Source organism: Schistocerca gregaria, unplaced genomic scaffold, assembly GCF_023897955.1.
Source record: "Schistocerca gregaria isolate iqSchGreg1 unplaced genomic scaffold, iqSchGreg1.2 ptg000963l, whole genome shotgun sequence".
In the NCBI taxonomy this organism is placed as follows: domain Eukaryota; kingdom Metazoa; phylum Arthropoda; class Insecta; order Orthoptera; family Acrididae; genus Schistocerca; species Schistocerca gregaria.
Window position 1 is genome coordinate 148,265 of NW_026062315.1, and position 20,339 is coordinate 168,603.

A 20,339-nucleotide genomic window follows, 5' to 3' on the forward strand; every position below is an offset into this window, starting at 1 on the left:
CCGCACGTGACCTCCGAATGCGCACGGAAGACGCGCGCGCTCCGCGCGTACTCGCCGCATCGCTCGTCTATATACGAGCTATACCTGTCATCGGTACAACGCAACAAAGCTCTCAACCGGTTCTGGACCTCTTCTACGCCCTCCTCGAACGCCGCGACTCCCTCCACTTCGCCCCACGCAGCCGACCCGCGCGCCCGCGCCTCGCGCCGCGATCCGGACGAGCCCGCTCTCTGCCGGTAGTGCTCGCTAATCTGCCTCCTTTCGAACATGCCGAACAAGACTCGCACGTCCAGCCAAAGCTGGAACACCTCTTCTCTGCGCAGCTCGCACGCGCCGCCGCTCCGCCAGCTGCCCGCCGCTCCCGCGTGCTCGCGCTCCGCCGCCCGCTCGACTTCGCCGTCCGACGAGTCCGCAACTGTCAAACTAATTCTCGCCGTCAGCGCTTGACAGCTCTGCAACAACCGCTTCGACAGCGTGTACACAAAATAATCAACCGCCGACGCCTCGATGATATGCGCCCCGCCCATGTTCAACGTCTTGTTCACCAAAAACAGCCAGTACGTCACGTACGACGAGGGCCTTCGCCAAGCACCCATCTCTAGCTCCTCGTCTCCCCCCGTCGACCCACCCGCCTCCCCGGTTCCCTCCTCCCCCCTCATCCAATCGCGCCGACTCGGCGCCTCGCCCGACTCCCCCCTTTTGCAACCTCCGCCCACCGCCGCCCTCCACCGCCTGCTGGCCCTCGCCACTCGCCTCCTCCTCCTTCCCCCCTCTACCCACCCGCTCAACAACATCTCGAACGCCTCCGTCAGCGCCCAGCACGCACTCTCCGCCCAAAACGCGTACGCGTCCAAACAACTGCTCGCCAAACACTCCGACGCCCTAATCGAACACCGCTTCGCCTCCACCAAACTCTCCCGCACCTCTCCCCCCTCCCCCTCCTCCTCCAACGGCGCGAGCCACTCGAACGCGCTCAGCGGCGCCGCGTACAGCCTCTTGCTCCAACCGGACAGCCCCCGCCAATCCACCGCCCTCGCTTCTCTCTTCAGTCTCGCCGCAATCCCGCGATCCGAATCCAGCTGCCACAACGCACTTCGAAGCCCCACCGAATGCGCGTCCAAACTGCGACTCAGGCGCCCCAACAAAACCGCCTGGTATGCGTGAACGCCCCCCTTCCTCCTCTCGCCCTCGCTCCACCATCGCCTCTCCAGTCCCTCTATCCTCGCCCTCTGGCGCTCCACGAACGACTCCACCAGACCAACGCAACACCTCCTCGTCTCCCCACGCAGCGCCGCTATCACCCACCGCTTCCAAACCACCCACGACGCGCCGCACCGCCACCTCCCTTCGTCCTCGCCTCGCTCCCCACTCGCGACCGCACCCTTCACCTCCTCCTCCAAACACGTCAGACACCTCAAGTCCCCCAACTTCTCCCCAAGCGCGCCGTCGAAACGCTCCAACAACGCCGCCACGCACGGCGTCATCCCGTGCTTCTCTCGGCGAAAACCCAGCTCCCCACTCAAACGAGCCACCATCAACTCGTACACCGTCTCTCCGCCCCCCAAACCCCCCTCCCCCCGCCTCGCGCGCGCCTCCTCCAAACCCCCCCCAACCCGCCATAAATACTCCCCTATACAAACCTCTTCCGGCATCCAACTCCCAACCGTGGCCGGCGGCACCAACCCCGTCCCCGGGTTCTGCTCGAAGCTCAACTCCAGATAGCTCAGCGCCCTCTCCACCTCCTGCTCCACCGAAACGCTCCCGATCGACTCTCCCACGATTCTCATCATTCTCTCCGCGAACAACTCCTTAAACAAAAGCTCCCACAAATCCACCCCTACCCCCGTACTCCTCCTAGCGATGCACGCCCAGCCGCCGCCCTTCTCGCCTCTCCGCGCGCTCTCCAACGGGCGGCCCTTTCCTCCGCTCGCTCCGCCGTCCGAGCTCCTCCGCGGCGCACCCTCGCTCGAGCCCGTCGCTCTCCTGAAGAACTCCCTCAGCCACCCCTCCAACTCGCCCACCCCCAGCTCAAACACCCCCCGCGCCTCTCTCCCCCCCGCCCCAAAACCGCCTATCCTCTCCAGCACTAACGCCTCCAGCGCCGCCATCTCGCGCCCGCTCTTCACCCCCGCAAGCAAACTCGAGTCCAGCTCGCAACCAAACTCCTCGCACAACGAAACTCCTTCTCTTTCGTCCGCTCCGCCTCCCACCTCCCCGCGCTCCGCCTCCCTCCCAGCACGCACCAACTCCCGGCAACTCTCAACCCACCCCAACACCAACTCCCGGACGCCCTCCACCTCCGGCACCCTCCTGCCGAACGCCATCCACTCGGCGTCAACCCAAACCCCACCCTCCCCCACTTCGCCCTGCCCCCCCTCACCTCCTCGCCCCCGCGCCCCGGCATCCCGGCACTCCCCCCCTCACCAGCGCCCGCATCGCGCGCTGCATCAGCGAACCCCCGCGCCTCTCCCTCCTCTCCCAGGAACAGCGCGCACGCCAAATAGCACGTCCACTGAATCGACCCCACGAACTCGCAAATCACCTCACTCAGCCGCTCCGCTGACTCGCCACCCCTCTCACCCCAGCCGCAGCGACCCCTCTCCGTCTCCAGCGCCCCACCACCCAACTCGCCCCTCCCCCTCGTCATGCCCCTCCAAACCCCCACCCACTCACCCGTCGCCACCTCGCGCCCTCTCAGCAACCTCGCCACGCACTGCATCGGCGCGAGCCTCTCAAAAATACACAAACAAGACAAAACGCTCGCGAAAAAAATAACCGCCTCCGCGCCACTCCGACCCCTATCACCCAACCAAACCCCATCGCAAATTCCCTCCACCTCAAAACCACCTCCATCGCCGCACCCTTCCAACTCTCCAACCTCCCGCCCATCCCCCACTCGACCACGGTCCACCCTCGAACCCTCAACCCCCTCCTCCAAATCCATTCCCACTCCCCCTCTCAACGCCTGAAGCAACTGTCGATTGTTCGACTCCAAACCGCCTAACTCCAACTCCCCTCCACCCCCCGCTCGACACTCCCCCTCGCAACGCATCCAACTCCTCTCTCTCGCCGGCCCCCCGGCTTCCCCCCCCGCCGCCTCTCTCGGCCACGCGCCAGACAAAATCGCGTCCATTCTCTTGATCGCCCTCAGCTTAAACCCCTCTATCCTCTCCCACCCGAGCTCCAGCGCCCGAACCTGCACCCCCACCCCCCCCAAACCCCTCCCAGCACCCTCGCTCTCCTCCTCGCCCCTCAACTCGGCCACCCTCCTACGCGCCGCCTCGTAAATGCGCCCAACGCGCAAATAAAGCCTAGACAACCTGACCATCTGATTCGCTTCCAAAGCGGCCTCCATCAACTCCCGCGCCTCCAAAATCGCCCTCGCACTCTGCGCCATCCACCACTCCAGCTCCCCCGCCACTCCGCCGCTCCCCTCTCTCCCTCTCGCCTCCGCACCCCCGCCCTCGACCCCCAACCGCGCCCCACCGACCCTCCTCTCCACCCCCTCTATCCGACCACGCGCACCCCTCACCGCCTCGCGCATAGACTCGATAACCCTGTTCGCCTCGAAAATCTCTGCGTAACTCGTCCTGGAACACCAAACACCGAACCAAACCACCCCAAATAAAAAAAAAGAGCTGTAACGATCAAGCACCTCCGGACCCCTCACTGACAGGCGCAGCACGCGTCTGAAACCGAACCACCCGCAGTACCTACCCTATGTCCCTCCTAATCTCGACCTGTCTGTCTTCTATCTCCATCCTGCGAACAAACCCGCTGTGAGCTTCGTCTCCCTCGGCCGCCGCAACTCCCAAACCCTCAACGCGCAGCACACGCCACAGCGCCTTCAAAAACGGGCCACCCCGTCCCCGTCGCGCACCCCCCCCCCAGAAGGAACTTCACGGTACCTGGTTTGGTTCTCAATGTCCCTCAGCTGCTTGTAGGAGTGACCTTTCAATAGCGCCTTCGTACGCGCACTGGCGGCGAGGAAGCCGCGGTCCTGAGAATTCGTACTCAATTGGCAGCTTTCATGCATCGATCTGCAGCGTATGTAAATAAAAGACCTGAATCCTTTGGCAGACGCGATAAATGCATTTTTTTTCGTTATCTCAACGCTCAGCCGAAACCACGCAGACCTCCTCTAGACTCAAGAGACCCAAAAAACGGCACCAAGACGCCTCGATACCGAATTTTTCGTACCGCGCCAGTCCCACCAACACCAACCAACCTCCCAACGTCGGCTTTGTCACCCGCACTTTTTTTCTAGACACTCGTCGCGAGTCACCCTGCTCCTGACCTCTCTCATCTCCTCTGTCGCGACGGGACCCATTCGGGCTGTCAAAAAAAGTTTTCTTTGCGCAACTCCGATCGTTTTTACGCCGTCCGATTTAGGCAAAATTTTCACACATCGGCCTTTTCACAGCCAGCGATGATATGTGTGCCGACCATGACGGATCAGCAGAAGACAATCCTCCGGTTCCGAACGGCGTCTGCCGTGCGCCTCTGACCACTTCTTCTCCCAACGGCCCTAGTCTATTGTCTCCGGCGACTCGCGCTGTCGCAACCAGCTCGACCGCTCCTAGGAGGAAACCGACCACCCTGAAGGCGTTCTCGCCGAACCAAGTCCCCGATTCCATTCTGAACGATCCAAAACTCCTTGAGGCACTTCGCGTATTGCCCTCCAACTACAATTTCGAAATACCAAAAACCATATGGCGAATTCGCAGATGTAACGCAAAAAGAGTGGCGCTACAATTTCCTGAAGGTCTGCTGATGTTCGCTTGCACCATCGCTGATATTTTAGAGAAGTTTTGCGCACCAGCTCTAGAGGACGTTGTAATAATGGGTGACGCCACCTATGGCTCGTGTTGCGTCGACGACTACACGGCCAGAGCTTTGATGTGTGACTTGCTGGTTCACTACGGCCACAGCTGTCTAATACCGCTGCAAGTTACCAATTCCACCTCTAATAGCGACGCCAAGCCGCTTCAGACTTTATATGTGTTCGTTGACATCTCCATTAACGTTCAGCACTTCGTAGACTCTGTAAAGTTGACGTTTGACGATTTTGAAAACACAAAACTCGCTCTGGTTGGAACAATACAATTTTCCTCTTCCTTGCGGGCGTCCGCCCAGCTGTTAAACCAGGTCTATAAAACACCTGTTTGGATACCACAAAAAAAGCCGTTATCACCTGGGGAAATATTGGGATGTACATCACCAGTGTTGCCGGCAAGACCAAACGCATCAATCAAGTCAAGCTGTGGCGCGCAGAAAGCCTGCTCCGCCGACCTGGGCTCCGACGGTCATCTCTGCACCTGCGGACAATCCACTTCGAACGAAAGGCACGTAAACAAATAAGGGTCTTGATTTTGGCGCATTGTGACAGCGCATGTTAGACTAGCCGGTACCGGCGTGTTGATCTTTTGTGTCTCTTTAATCTGTCATTTCGTAGCTGTTGTCTAACATGTCTGATACCGTTTCATTGGACGTTTGGAGTACAGCTGCAGCAGCCCTGATAGCGCGTTTGACGCTATTGTCTATCTAGGCGACGGCCGCTTTCACCTAGAATCCATGATGCTCTCCAATCCCAACGTTCCTGCCTATCGCTACGACCCATATTCTAAGGTGTTTACAATCGAGAAGTACAACTACCCAAAGACGCTCGAATTACGACTTCACTCGGTCAATTTGGCCAAAACAACTTTGAGTCAGAACAGAAACGCTGGTCCGCTTCGAACACCATTCAAACAGGCCCATTTCGCTAAGGTTGCCATCATACTTGGAACGCTTGGAAGGCAAGGCAATATAGCCCTCCTGGAAAGATTGGAAGAAATGCTTTGTGAAAAGGGCATTGCGTACGTTGTTGTTCTGTTGAGCGAAGTGCTTCCCGCCAAATTAGAGCTTTTCGATCGGTCTATCGAGGCCTGGATACAAATTGCTTGCCCGAGGCTGTCCATCGACTGGGGATCTTCGTTTAAAGCGCCGCTACTCAATCCCTATGAGGCGATGGTCGCTTTCGGTAACCAGCCTTGGAAAGACACCTACCCGATGGATTATTATTCAAAAGACGGCGGCAGTTGGTCTGTATATTATTCTCCTGGTTCGAAAAAATAAAAGGTCATGCAGACTTCTAGTCAAAACTAAAATTTCATATAAAAATGTATTAAGCGCACGTTATGTGAGGTGACGTTATGCACTTTTTGTATTTTTTTAGATTCAAATTTGTTCTGACTATCGTTTTGTGATTTCATGTACATATTCAATCCAGGCCGTTTTCTGCTCAGAAGCGCGGGCAATTGCCCAACAGCGCTAAAGCGCCACTACGCTAAAATTCCAGACAATATCAGAAATGTTGTTTCCACTTTTCGGTACGTACTGTGGGCTCTTCACGAAAATTTTTCGCTCGATTCTAGTTTAGTGTACTCTATCCAGAGGTCTTAACCGTTTCTCTTGGCGGACAATTGGACGTATCTTCGCGGTCAGTACTAAACAAGGACCTGTCAGCCTCAAGTCCTTAATAGAGAGTACGGGCTGTAATCCGGTTTTCACCCTTTGTGCAGCGTTTTTGAGGTCATATTAACGCGTATGAAATACGCTTCTGCATTTTTGCCTCCCTCCTGTATCAGACAAAAAAGTCATCTTTGTTGGCGTTCCGGGTGCATTCACTCCGGTGTGTACTAACCAAGTACGAAATTGCTATCATGTCCGGCGGCTGCGTTCAGTTCACCCCTCGTGCTAACAGTGCGCGCTACATTTTAGGTCTCCGAGTATGCTGAAAAGCTGGGAGAATTCAAGAAAAGGGGAATTGAATCAATTTATGTGGTTTCTGTCAATGACCATCACGTGATGGATGCATGGAGAGAAATGCTGAAAATTGGCGAGGAAATTACGTTTTTGGCAGACCACTCTGGCGAATTCACCCGAGCAATCAACCAAGAAATTGACCTCTCCGCGGGAGGGTTGGGAAAGAGGTCTCAGCGCTATTCGTACGATATTTATATGTTTTTTTCTCAAAGCGCGCACATAAGTCATTAACCTTTGCCTCTCAGCTTGGTCGTTGACGACGGAAGGGTGGTTCGTGAACACATTGAGGTGTCTCCAGGGAATATCGATGTCTCAAATGCCAGCTTCGTATTAGAAAATTTATGAAGCACTTCGCACTAACGCGGAACCCTTCTGGTTTCCTACTATAACGGGTCATTTAAGAACTTAACTGACAACGGCGACGAACTCTTCTAATGGGTTCCTAATAATTTTTTTGCTAGGGAATAGTGCATGCATTTCTTCCCGCGTTTATTATGCATGAAGGTTTTTATGTACGCAATTGCAAAAAAATAATAGGGGGCTTCATAATGCGCGTTCTGTGCTAGTCTCGTCTCAGTTTGGTGAACACAAATCGAACGTTTGCCGTACGTCCCACGTGCTGGCGCGAGGTGCGGACACAGGCCAAGTTAGACAGTCCGTGTTGTCCTATTTTTCTCATATAATAGAGTTTTTGCTGTTGCACAGTCATAACGCGTCAACCTGACGCCTTGGCCATGCGTAGAGTACCCTTGGGGTAGGTTGAAGCGTATATCTGATGTCGTCTCGGCATAGTGTTCGGCCTCTACAACGCGCCGCGCATTCTTTGATTACGTGGCATGCACGTATGTCTCTTTCATTCTCGTTCTGACGCGCTCAGAGGTTCTTGCGCGCGGCTGCGGCTTGTTCTTCCGTTCACTCTCGTGACAGCCCGAGAAATCAGGTGCGAGAATTGACAATTTTTGCGTTGCGTGCAATGTGTACGAGTGTAACAGCTTTTATTTCGTCTGTTCGTCCGTTCACAGGACCAGGCGAACGTAATAGAGGCACCTGCCGTGAGATTGCATCTGGGCCCATTTTGCGCGTTGGATGCGGCGGTTTTCCGCGCACCGAAGGCGGAGTCAGAGGGCCTGTTCTTGTTCTGTGTTTTTTCGGGGTCGTTCAAAAGTGTAAACAAACTTTTTTTACATCAAATTGGGTTTCATGAGTGGAAGAACAATAATAGACAAAAAAAATATTCGGGCAATGGATGGAGCTTTACAAGTCTAGTTCAGGCTCTAGCGTTTCGTCCGAAGTAGCGAGCGGCCGTCATGGCCGGTCCTATAAGTGTTCGCTGCCTTCGAGAAAAAAAGAATCTTGTTCCATTCCGCCGAAGTTTCTGTCGGCCGACGTTGATATCAATAGCGTTTCTTGCCTTAGCTGCCGAAAAATCCTTGACTCGCTTTGTGAGTATTGCGACCTCGTGGTGTTTGAAGACGATCAGTCTGGCGCGGCGACGGTAGATGCTCAGACATCTGTCAGACAGACGTTGACAGAGCGGCCGAAAACGCTATCTAATTGCTTCTTTGAGCCGTTTCGTCCTAGTCAGTGGACTGAGCTGTCTTACTTTACGACTCCGACGGTTCTCGATTTGGGCATAGTTTTGCGAAAACTCGTTAACTTCAAATACAAAAGCTTGGAGGAATTTGCGTCTGAAGTGCGCCAAGTGTTACAAACGATCCGACAGATCTGCAGTCCGCCGAAGTTATCTGGTTTGAGCGAGGGCGATCGAGCTTTGTCCGGTTCTCTGTCGTCGTCCACAAAAAAACCAATTATTTCCACCGCCCAACTCAGTTCCTATGCTGTCACGTTGCTTCGCTACTTCGACGCGCTGTTGGAGTCTGAGCGACTCGATGTGAAGTTTCTCTATTATGAGAAGCAGATTTTGGACAATTATCCGGATGTGGAGATTGGGCTCAGCACGATGGTAGATCTGTTGACTTTTTTGCAGAACCATCCGTTGTCTGCCCCATTCCGCGAGCCCGTCGACTACGTCGGGCTTAATCTGCCCAATTACCTTACCATAGTGAAGAGTCCGATGGACCTGTCCACTATTTACTGCAATCTGGTTAGCGGCGAGTACGACGTCTCCGCGATTCTTTTTGCGCGACACGTCCGTCAGGTTTGGAAGAACTCCATGATCTACAACGACGCCAAGTCGGAGATCTACGCGCACGCGAAGCAGTTGGCTTACGCGTTTGAAGCGGAGCTCCAAACGGCTTATCGACAGGCATTTAGACTGTATCATCGGTACGGGCGCTACTCAGCGCGAGATCAGTACCATCGTCTCTTGATGTGGGACTTCGAAGCTGGTCGATATTACCTGGATTATTTCGAAAGTCGGGGTAATCCTACCAAGAACTGGGACAAAAAGTTACTTCAGGAAAAATGGGAGGCGTGGCAGTCGACTTTTCGATCAACGGAATATCCTCAATGTTGCCAGAACCCGTTTTGCAACTTGAGATATTTGGGTCTCAGACAGGGCTTTCAGATGGCCAAGCCTGTTCTGTGGAACTGCGAGTCTGAAAGCGAAAAACTCTTAGACGTCAATTCTCCGTGCGGGCGTTTTTTGATCCCTCCGATTTCCCAGTTGACGGGCGGTAGTTCGATCTCTCCGCAAAACATCCCGTTTATGCCCATTCCCGCCGACGGTCTGAATTTTCCCTCTATGCCCATGAACGGCTCCGCTGCGACGCCATTTAGCAGAAATAAGTCGATCCACCCAACACCTGGCATTCAACGATACATCGAGCCCAACTCGGTTCTTCACTTCCAGGGACGACAACCTTACAACATTCCTTTTCCAACGCCGTTCCCCGCGTCTAAAGTAAATAGCTCGAACGTCAGAAGAGCTCTACCGATTTTGCATTCTCCCACCTCTCAGTCCAATAATGTTCACTCAAATCCACAAATCAACAACGCTCATTCCAATTCTCACCCCGACTCCAAAATCAGCGTTCAACCTAATTCGCTTCTAAACGTTCAACTCAACCCTAACGCCGCTCAACCGTTCAACACTCATCAACCCAATGTCTATCAATCCAACACCGTGCCCAACACCGCTCAATTCAACAACGTTCACCCATCCAGCACCCAATTTGTCTCGAACTTCAACGTTCTACCCAATTCCCACTCGTTCAACTCTCAGTCCAATTCTCAATTCGTCGCCCACCTCAACGTCCAACCCAACTCCCAGTCGAACGCTCACCACCATCTCAACAACTCGCTGGGCCAAAACAACCCCATCCCACCTACCGTCCCCACTTTGCTCGACTCCACCGGCCACCATCCCGGCGACGTTGGCAACAATTCTGTCAATTCCACGCACTCGACCCCTATGCTAACCCCCAACAGCCACAACCCCGACTACTCTTACCCGATCTACCACTATCAACCTCAGCAGTAGTCAGCCCCTCTAGCCGACACAAAACTCCTTCGAGCCGCCTCCAGCAGTCAACGGCCCCTTTTGGCGTTTACTAAGGCATGGCCGGGCCTCCTTCAAAACCAACCCCTTCAAAAGAGAAAAAATCTCTCGAATGACGACACTTCTTCCTCACGCGGCCTTTGATTTCGCGCGCACCAATAAATGCAACAATCTTGCAAGAGAAAAAAAATTTGCGCTCTTTGCAACTTTTTGTTGCCTCTTCAAAAAATTTTTTGACAGAAAAACCTTTTTTTTTTTTGTTGCCCTCGTCCTCTTCACGCTTGCAGGGACTTGCTCTCGCCCCAACCCAGCTGGCATCTCATCCGCTCATCCACGCGGTCGTCTGCTCCAATCCGTTTTTGCTCTCGGATGCCCCAGGCGTACCGAAAACGCTGTTTGCACCGTGTGGCTCCGAAGGGCCAAGAGCAATTTCGTACTCAAAACCATTTGGCCGTCGTCGAAGGTTTTCAAACTCACTGCAAACTCTACTCGACCTCTTTTTGTGTGGCTCTTCGCCCTGTCTAGGATTTGGACTTCCCGTGGCTCACTCGGCTTTTCAGCCGCCACCTTCGAGCACCTGTGTGTCCTCCTTTCGGAGTGCTATCTCAGTTGGGCCATAGCTGATTTTTCTAGTCAGGCGCTCTTTCCTCGGACAAGGTCTATGCATCGTTCGGAAATTTATTGGTAGGCTGTGCCCACTAGAGAATTTAGACCTCATGCAGCCACTTTGTCTGCTTTCAAGAACCAATCTGAGCCTCCGGTCTCAAATCAGCTATCGCGTGTTTCGTCTGTTTCTCCAAGCAAAGGCAACTTGCCTTTTTCTGCGCGTTCGATCTCTTCTCGACATCAATGCATTGGCAACGTAAGAGGGTCTCTTTAGCTCTAAATTCTTCGGACGTGTCACGGAACCCTGAGCAATCGCGCATTCGGGCCCAATGACGTCAATTTTATGTTTGAAACAACTCGTAATTCCTGAATTTCCGGCTTGGCTCTAATTGCGCATGAGAAAGCTCGACTCTGACAGATTTGAAGGAGTACCCTCTTGCCAATTAGACCATTACATGCGGAGAGATCATCACCTACCTGGAATCGCCCGTCATTTTGAATTCGTGATTCTCATATGCCCTATACTGCATCCTCCTCCTTCAGAACAACCTGACTATTTGCAAACATCGGTGAGGTCCCTCTGAGACTATTTCCAAGAGTTTGCTGTACAAACGCCCTCCTAGTGCATACTCCCTTGTGCGCCGACTCGACTGCGCGGCGCGCCAACGTCCAGTTTCAGTGAGCGGCTCATTTGTCTGTTCTGGGCGTCGACGGACACGTCAAGCGCTTTTCTCTGTCGACGCACTTTTTTTCGAAAATGCGCGCAGTCACTCAAACCCATCGCCCTTACCGAGTATCCCAACAGTAGCTGCCGCACGCCGTGATGATTTTTTTGAACACTGCAATGCCTAGGTGGCTCCGCGAGTGATTTGTGTTTTCTTTCGTAAAAAACTGCGGCTCAAACGCTCGCACGTTTTCGCTATAACATTTCTCTAACAATGTGGTTCGTCGTGGTGCAGAAAGCAGACACCGGACATGCTGTGACTGCTGCGATTTCAGCCGATACGTGAAATTAGGAATTATGAGTGTTATGTGGAATTGAAAAACATATTGTGACAAAAATGAATTTCAAACTTGGTGGTACAGAACTCTGCTGCAGACAGCACAGGTTTCCAAAATACAACTCAGGTACGTCGTGACATCACCAGGACCATTTAGTAGCAAGCAGTTGGTATCATCATAATGGACAGTAGATTCTAAAGAGCTGTGTGTCGCTATTTAATATAGCAGTCACATATTGCCACGATACAGAGGTTAGAACTGCCGAAATCCGTCTCCGTGTCTACATGTATGGCACCACTGTCCAAGCGTCTGCGCGTTCCTATGGCACACGGGCCTTAGTGCCAACTGCTGCTGCAGCTACACTGAAGAGTCAAGACACACAGCACGTCATCACCGCGTCATCGTTGAACTACTGCCTATGACGCGGTAGGCTTTTGTATGAAAAGCCGTTACCTATAGAGTTTGGCGCAGCGTAGCATAACTATCGCATGTAACTCAATACGCATGCAACAATTTAATGTTTATCGAAATATGAATAACAGCCGTTAACTGTCAAGATTGTGTAAAACTGACACCAAATTGTTTGTACGGCGACGACGCCACCCACTTCAAGCGCCTAGTTATGTGGACACTTAACGTCTGGAGTAGATGCTGAGTCTGGGCAGGTTTAAGAAAAGGTTATCCCATGGAAACAGCGGAATTATACGGTTTTAAACGATTGTATGTTTTACTCTCAACTTGGACATACGCGACCAACGTGTCTTTGTTCTTTTCGCTACGCAGATAACAAAATACTCGTCGCTAGTTGGTGATCGTATGATTGGTTTCGTTCTGAATATAGCTTTCGGGTTTATGTCCACTGGTTCTTCCTTTCTAACTCGAATTTGTGTTCCTTTACAAGCAATTTAAATCGGTGACAGGTTGCACGTCACCGCATCCGCGAATCGGTGACATTAGCAAAATTGCTGACGGACCATTCGCGCGGCCCTCTTTATTTCGATAGTGTTTTCGGTATTGTATATAGGTGTCAGCCTGATTGAGCATCATAAGAGAACGGGTGCAAGAAATACGAAAAGCGTGATAACTAACGAGAACAACTAACGCGACAGCGTTCTTTGCGATTTAATCAAAGTCACCCATTCAGCAAGAGCCAGTTAGAGCATGCTCGGCTTTAGACTTCTTGGCACTCACAGCCGTGTTATAAACGGATAGACTAGCAAACACCTCAAGTTATCACCTTCCATCGATCAAACTGTGGTGACCCCAAGAAGTCCCAAAGTTTTGGCACATTCTACCTTGAGGTCTATGGACTTATTAGTACAGCAGCCTATCTACTGACCAACACTGTAGGAATAAAACAAACTTAACTGCTTATTATCCTATACGATGTCGTGTGCTTTGTTGATAAGTCTTCTCGCCGTGTCTATCGTATTCTGAAAATCCAAAAGGTTTGGGCTTGCGGTTCAATATTTCTGTAATCAGTAGTGGGGGCTTCCAGTACATGTTATATGACTGGAGACGTCGAATAGAACAAAAGCTCTGCTATAGGGCTCACCATTCCCCTAACACGGTGTCTCGGAGTCGACATTTGTGTAGCCAGCTACGAACAGCAGCGTCTGTATCGAAAACACACTTGTTCTCTGCTTCACCTATATTGACGGCGTATAGAGAAGCGTTGTGTCCGGTGGCGCCTCTCCATGCGCCACACTGGCCGCAGGCAGTGAGGTTGATCAACTTTGAGTGTCGAAACAAGGTCGAAGAGCGATAGGGTTCAAACCTGCCTCTGTCGAAACTGCAGCAACCATTAAACGCAACTGTATCGTCCCGTTCATCAGACCCTTCCCTAAATCCCTCCTCAATAAGATTGCCGCGACTTTCTCCACCGGCGGGACGGTTCCACTAGATCCATCACTCTGACATTCCTAGCCAAGACTAAGCCCATCAAAATCATATTCAAGTGGCTTGAATGCTATTGATCGGGGCTGCAGATCGCTCACCCCACAAAAGGGCACTTCTCTGAAATTTCGGTCCGACCAAACAATTGGCGACCAAAACGTCCTCGACGTCAGAGCACCCTGCCGCTCTATATAGCACGCATTGGAGCATCCTCTTTCGACGTATAGCTCTAGCTCAAGAATTTCGATATCACCTAGGCATCAGTGAACGTATAACGAGAGATGATGTGCGGAGGTGCAGATCTATGGTTGCCAGCCAAGTATCTCCTCTATTTCCGAACTAACGCAGCAGCCCGAGTATTGCAGTAGGTCAGGGTTGACTGAAATAGAGCTATATATACATATATATGGAAAGTGATGCAATATTATCTTGCCCAAAATAGGGACGCATTAAACCTTCTACAGCATGATCTATCAAAAATAGATGAAATAATGTCTCGAGAGAGAGGTGATCTAGATAAAAAAATGTTAGGTGGCATAAAATAACAAATAAAAGACGATCACTGTATTGAATATTTGTCTTAATTTGGTAAATATAGGGAGAAAATATAAGTTAGTTGAATTTTCTTGCTACTCTAAATGCATGCGCGACGAGTTTCTTTACCTGAGTTAGAGCAACTGTGACATATTCTCGTATATAGAATAAAATTTGAGTATATATGCAGATCGAAGAAGATGGAGCATCAGATTTCACGTTACAACAACTAGTGAAGAGTGCATAGTATCCAGAAACAATGAAGCCTAGTTCTATTCTCTATCTATTGCCGTTACTACTATTAGTGTCATACGTAAAAGCAGACGCTGCATCACAGCAACAATTTCTCTCGGATTATCCTTATTTCGCGAGCTCTACATGTTCTCTTAATGGCGATGTCAGATGGTACGCAACTTTCCCGAACTTACCCCGCCTCAGGTGGGATTGTGCATGCTAACTGTTGTTCTCTCACATCTAGTGACGCTGAGGGCATGGTATTCTGGCTGTACGTATAAATACTGGACACACATAGCTGGAGAGATACGTGTCCGTTGTCCGCTGTGACTGACTCCCTATCGCAATTACAGAGGCATCAATGGCAAAAATATCGACAGCAATTTCTTTTCTGACCTTAGTAAACTAGATCGAATCTTGCATATGTACGTTGAGGACGTGAACATTCGATCTTGACATAGAGCCGCAAATTATTGACACGAGCGTTTTTAGAAACTTTACGAGCTGCCAGTTGCCAACTATCTCGTCTATCTCAGCAAAGACATTGCGTTCACTGTACGTTGTTGGACACGCCGCATTGCTGTGTGTAACAACTTGTTTAGGGCTAACCCTGTCTCGTGTGAATTCGTAGTTCTTTCTATTCGTGCAGTGGAGGAGATATCAACGGCGCCATCACCGAGGATTTGGTCAACTTAGACAGACTGTACGTCCAAAAACCATTGACATGATCGCGTGGGAAATGGGAAGATAATGCACGGAGTTGACAATAATATTGGGATCTGACGAATTTTTCAAAATTTGACTTGCAGTTCTATCGTAGACAGCGATCTGAGCTGCGAAATATCGAACATCAAGGCACCTAACTTGTGGCAGCTGTACGCGCGCAATACCATGTCCATACACGCATCTCAGTAATGAAATATGACGTACTGACGGTAAACAATCAACAGGCAAGTCAAGAACAGTCCGAATGTAAAAGGCAGCACTGACGATATTGCCAAAATTTCCAGGTTGAGCCATGTGTACGTGTAGCGTTCCAAAAAGCTCTTGTGGGCACTCTTGTAGACATCCTCTCGATCGTGTACTGACGAGTACGATTTGCAGAAATTTCACGGATACTGCTAGTCTTACTGGCGAGATCGGGACACTTATAAATATGAACGAATTAGGCTTCATGTATGTACCTATAGATATGGACTGAATGTATTTGCCATCACGAGGTAGGTCGAGCAGACGCGAAGTACTGACAAAATTCCAATCTCTAGTAACGTGTCGAATACCAAAGTCAGTGGGGAGATTCCAACACTTACTTCTAAAACATTCTATCTGTACGTGTATAACGCCTTTGAACATCACGCCTCATTTTTCGGTACATCGCTAATAATTGCAAAACTACGACTTTTTGTATAGGGATTTGGTTGGTACCGATGTAACGGGTGTGTGCGACGAAGAAAAACTTAAAGAATCCAGACTCAGTTATGCCACATGGTGCGTATCCTTAACTACTACCATAACGAATTGAGGACTAGGTAATAACATGTTGTCATACAATATAGCTATCTGGGCAATGGCGACAGTGGATGTACCTACAGCGGCTGCACTTATGACGGTCGAGACGTGACACCTCCACCACCAGTGGCACCATCTCCTCCATCCCCGTCTCCATCCCCGTCTCCATCCCCGTCTCCATCCCCGGAACCAGAGGAACCATCCCCGGAACCATCACCATCCCCGGAACCATCTCCGTCTCCATCACCATCCCCGGAACCATCCCCGTCTCCATCCCCGGAACCATCCCCGGAACCATCTCCGTCTCCATCACCATCCCCGGAACCATCCCCATCCCCGTCACCATCCCCATCCCCGGAACCATCCCCGTCACCATCCCCGTCACCATCCCCGTCACCATCCCCGTCTCCATCACCATCCCCGTCTCCATCACCATCCCCGTCTCCATCACCATCCCCGTCTCCATCCCCGTCACCATCACCATCCCCGTCCCCGTCACCATCCCCGTCCCCGTCACCATCCCCGTCACCATCCCCGTCACCATCCCCGTCACCATCCCCATCTCCGGAACCAGATTCTTTTGGTAGCTCAATTTATGGGTCGGGCCTGTTCAACCTCTTGTTTAAAGGGATCTACTTGTATCTAACTCAGCTGGTGTTGTATCTACTATAAGTCTCAACGCATGGCTCCGGTCTCATACTAAATTAATAGGTCTCGTGTAGTCCGTGGAAATAAACCAACGCAATAAGCGTAAAACTTAATTATCAATATCGCGCTGATTTTTAGTTAGGGAGTGAAGTGTAGCAAAAAGTGTTTTGGACCAGGGGAACTGACTATATTAAGCCATTTAGACTGACTATATGAAGTTATTTAACTCTAAGTAAATTTATTTTTGCATATCAGAGATAACTTTTAAGACAAAAAGAGGTCAGTGTGAGTGGGTATAAAAAGCGTACAAAACTATTAGCGAGGTAAAATCGAAGATGTGTAACAATATGTGAGACATGAGGGCTGGAAGAATGGCTGAGCCAAAAACACTAGTCTAAACAAGTAGAGAAATGTGTAGAGTAGATGGCAAGGCTTCAGATGATTACAGCAAGCACTGATATTATGTACACACGTATAGAGGGTATGTAGTAAAGGAGTTTGGAGCGAAGAAATAGAATAGGATGGACTCAGATAAAATTTGAAAATGCAGAGAACAAAAAGTAGAAGTAAAAATGAAATAGAATGTAATAAAGAGCAGGGAAAATATTGATAGAGAAGTGTGAAAAAAGGGGCGAAAAATAAGTAAAAGATTACATGTCAAGATCGAAACATATTATGCTAATGTAGTTTTTAAAGATATGAGGCCGTCGTAACCAAATTAATATGAGAAATAGAGATTATGAACCAAATCGACTCGAACAAAATGTAAAGTTTTATATTATGATATTTGATTGAATTGTGTGGTTAGTGAAATCTATTAGAATTGTAAAACAGAATTGGTGACTTATAAATAGGAATTATTTAGACTAATTAGTATAATCAGGTACACGGCTTTCAGAACCAGTTGACATACATACACGACAAAACAATTAGACAGATGAGAGGCATGTTAATTTGATTGATTTCGTAATTAAGTGGACATGTAAAAAAAACAGCTAACATGCGATAGCAGTAATCAGAATATTTGGTGTACGTATACGTAAGTATAAAAAAATACCAACACAGAATATGTGCAAAATTATTAAAAGGACATAAAAACAAAAATATTATCTACTTCTAGCCTCTTTTCGACATCATGTAATAACTTCTGTTCCCCAATAATACGTACCATCAGTTTGTCGCCTTCTCGCGTTACAGCATCAACGACAGCTGACGATTTAAGGACAGCACGACATTCAGGACTCTACAAAATTTATATTATTCCTCATTGCTTTGTCTATTGAAAGCCTTTGATTAAATTTAAGTTTGGTTGAGCCACCTTCTGTCTTATATCTTCAAGCCAGAATAAAAAGATTGCCTTTCAAAAGAACTTAAATGTCGTTTTTTCAGTATAAAACACAAAAAATCATATGTGCTTGTAGTAGACGTATCCTTATCTAGAATGTTTCCTATCCTTCCTTCTCGTCAGAAAAAATAGGATTCAGCTAAAAAAGGCAATTTGCTATCTAGTTGATGCAGTCTGAAGTTAAATATACAGACTCAAAACTAGCAAAAACATTTTCTTATCAGCTAGCTGCTGTTTATGACCCAACCTATTGTCTGTACCATACAGGTATCATCTTGTTCAAAAAACTTATGTCCATCAAGATTATTTGAGCCTTCCCCCTTCCCAATATTTTTGTGCATCTTAACTTTAAATATTGCAGTCCTAAAATGAACACTCTAGAGTTTATTCAATTGCAACGTTTTGAGTATACAGGTTCACCAATTACCATTGGAATCTGGCCTGTTCCCTTGTTTATATTCCTGATTTGGTACGCACTTGAGTGATCTCCCTCTAATCTAATGCCTTTCATACATGAAATACCCTTGTTTCTTGCTTGAGAAGTATTTCTATCCGTGGTACAGAGGTCGTCAGGTTAGCAGAGAGTTGGGTTTGAGCTTAGACAATTTTTAGTTGTTGAAAGAAGAATGAGTTTTTAGTCACATGGATATCCCTAAAATCATCGGTTTCCGCTGACCAAATCGTAGTGGTTCTAAGCTTCGAATCTTTAGCATACTTTGCCTTAATACACAGCGACTTTAGATTATCAAGCCCAACCCATTCCATATTTGTGTAGGCATATATGCCTGTCTGTTCATCGTCCCACACCTCTTGCCAACCAGTTGTTGATTTAAACTCGCAATATTCGTTGTATTCCACCGTTGCTGTCTGATTAGTGTATGGTGCGTTGGATCCACCATCCCCTGCTAGTGTAGAGGTTGCAAGTCCATTTGCATTGGAAGCGAAAAAAAATGTTTTACCATATGTTGGCATTCCCAATTCTATTTTTTCTGTATCGGCACCTCTGTTCAATCAGCCGCGAACACAGTTATATCCACGTCCAAACCACTTAGCATCTCGTTATTCATACTGTCATAAACACTAGTTTTGTACAGAGGTGCGTGGATTCCAGTCACCCCGTCCCAAGAACCATGTAGATTGTAAGCTATGCCAAAGATACAATCCAGACATTTAGACAAGAATGGAACATTAAATGAAAGATCTGCACCTTCGTTTGATGCAGTCACAGCTGTACTCAAGAAACCATGCTTGTAGAATTTTTCCCTAAATTTCTTTATAAGTGTATTGAAATTCTCTATATCAGCAGCATATCCACCTCTCTTGTTTGGATATTCCCGATCAAGGTCAAATCCATCAAAATTATATTCTTTCAGGAAACTCACAGCGCTGTCAATGAACTTTTGTCTTTTTACTGGATCATCTGACACTATAGAGTAGTTCACTGAACATTGATTCCAGCCACCAATAGTCAAACTAGTTCTAAGATTGGGATTTTTCTTTTTCAAGTTGGAAAAATCAAGGAAGCCCCTCAAGTTGGCATCACGAGTGCCAGTGCCTAATTCTAACCAACGATCAAGACTTTTGTCACTATTCACATTGATACCAGCGAATGTATAGATAATGTGATCATCTTAGATTTGCGTCCATATTTCTCGATCGAAAATTGTCCATTCCCTGGTCTATAATTTGCTCAGGTGCCAAAGTAACAGGCCACTTTCCCCGTAGTTGATACAGCAGAGCTACTAAGCAAAGCAAGTAGCAATAGTATCACAGATGCGTGCCTCATTTTGCGCGTGATCAGATTGCAGTAGCGGTACAATAATTATGAATCCGCTTTTTAATTAAGACTAATTGAATAGAAGAGGCATGAAACCCTTAACATAAATTAGATTCGGTCAAGTTCAACAGAGGAAAGTCATGCAGGATTTCGGCTCGATTTGTCGATTACAGGGAAGTGTTCGCTTCAAGATTAAGCTGTATGGTCATCATTATATTGGCACAATACTCGTTTTAGCAGAGTATTTCAGAATGTGATTATCACTCTATCAGGTGCAAAATGGCACTTTGATGATTGGCACAATTTCGTCGTATCAAACGACATACGTAGTGTGAACATGCAGAGAAAGAGGTATACAGGTGTGCAGGAACAAACACACACACTGTCGATAAAAGATGGAGGCGATAATCATGCACTTCGAAGTAATATCCAGAATAGAGAAATTCTGATCGCGTAAGCCTGAGTTAAAGCTGGGATAGACACGTGTGAGAGCGTATTCACTACGGACGTCAATTGCACAT

The 20,339-nt window shown here is 49.0% G+C and overlaps 3 protein-coding genes, 1 long non-coding RNA gene and 1 pseudogene across 5 annotated transcripts; 4 read left to right on the top strand and 1 right to left on the bottom strand.

The window, feature by feature from the left end:
* The first annotated feature begins 4,243 nt into the window (after positions 1-4,243).
* Positions 4,244-6,117, top strand: LOC126326039 (2-(3-amino-3-carboxypropyl)histidine synthase subunit 1-like). The gene is made up of 2 exons (XM_049995484.1): positions 4,244-5,349; positions 5,500-6,117. Exons 1-2 carry the CDS (start codon positions 4,435-4,437, stop codon positions 6,115-6,117), a joined length of 1,533 nt encoding a protein of 510 aa, XP_049851441.1. The 5' UTR covers positions 4,244-4,434.
* Positions 6,118-6,248: 131 nt separating this feature from the next.
* On the top strand, positions 6,249-7,367 carry LOC126326069 (uncharacterized). The gene is made up of 5 exons (XM_049995523.1): positions 6,249-6,371; positions 6,487-6,527; positions 6,630-6,688; positions 6,763-6,989; positions 7,053-7,367. The coding sequence occupies exons 1-5, from the start codon at positions 6,253-6,255 to the stop codon at positions 7,150-7,152; spliced, it is 546 nt and encodes a 181-aa protein (XP_049851480.1). The 5' UTR covers positions 6,249-6,252; the 3' UTR covers positions 7,153-7,367.
* Positions 7,368-11,956: 4,589 nt separating this feature from the next.
* On the top strand, positions 11,957-14,343 carry LOC126326070 (uncharacterized). 2 transcript variants are annotated; one of them, XR_007560496.1, is made up of 4 exons: positions 11,957-12,001; positions 12,101-12,689; positions 12,777-12,886; positions 12,985-14,343. It is a non-coding gene; the product is annotated as an uncharacterized LOC126326070 (long non-coding RNA). The 2 variants fall into 2 exon arrangements; XR_007560497.1 differs by having other exon boundaries at positions 12,101-12,595; positions 12,985-14,220.
* A 75-nt stretch (positions 14,344-14,418) lies between these two features.
* Positions 14,419-16,816, top strand: LOC126326071 (uncharacterized). The gene is made up of 11 exons (XM_049995524.1): positions 14,419-14,710; positions 14,784-14,810; positions 14,893-14,964; positions 15,032-15,094; positions 15,171-15,242; positions 15,349-15,414; positions 15,490-15,561; positions 15,644-15,715; positions 15,805-15,867; positions 15,950-16,027; positions 16,096-16,816. The coding sequence occupies exons 1-11, from the start codon at positions 14,565-14,567 to the stop codon at positions 16,718-16,720; spliced, it is 1,356 nt and encodes a 451-aa protein (XP_049851481.1). The 5' UTR covers positions 14,419-14,564; the 3' UTR covers positions 16,721-16,816.
* Positions 16,817-18,429: 1,613 nt separating this feature from the next.
* On the bottom strand, positions 18,430-19,827 carry LOC126326040 (probable chitinase 2; annotated as a pseudogene).
* Between the last annotated feature and the right edge of the window lie 512 nt (positions 19,828-20,339).

Coding starts and splice junctions, on each gene's coding strand:
- LOC126326069 (XM_049995523.1), top strand. CDS start 6,253: ATGTACATATTCAATCCAGGCCGTTTTCTGCTCAGAAGCGCGGGCAAT. Junction 6,528..6,629: donor CCTCAAGTCCTTAATAGAGA/GTACGGGCTGTA, acceptor CTCCTGTATCAG/ACAAAAAAGTCATCTTTGTT. Junction 6,990..7,052: donor AAGAGGTCTCAGCGCTATTC/GTACGATATTTA, acceptor TTTGCCTCTCAG/CTTGGTCGTTGACGACGGAA.
- LOC126326071 (XM_049995524.1), top strand. CDS start 14,565: ATGAAGCCTAGTTCTATTCTCTATCTATTGCCGTTACTACTATTAGTG. Junction 15,095..15,170: donor GCAAAGACATTGCGTTCACT/GTACGTTGTTGG, acceptor GTGAATTCGTAG/TTCTTTCTATTCGTGCAGTG. Junction 15,243..15,348: donor TTGGTCAACTTAGACAGACT/GTACGTCCAAAA, acceptor TTTGACTTGCAG/TTCTATCGTAGACAGCGATC.
- LOC126326039 (XM_049995484.1), top strand. CDS start 4,435: ATGTGTGCCGACCATGACGGATCAGCAGAAGACAATCCTCCGGTTCCG. Junction 5,350..5,499: donor CCACTTCGAACGAAAGGCAC/GTAAACAAATAA, acceptor GGACGTTTGGAG/TACAGCTGCAGCAGCCCTGA.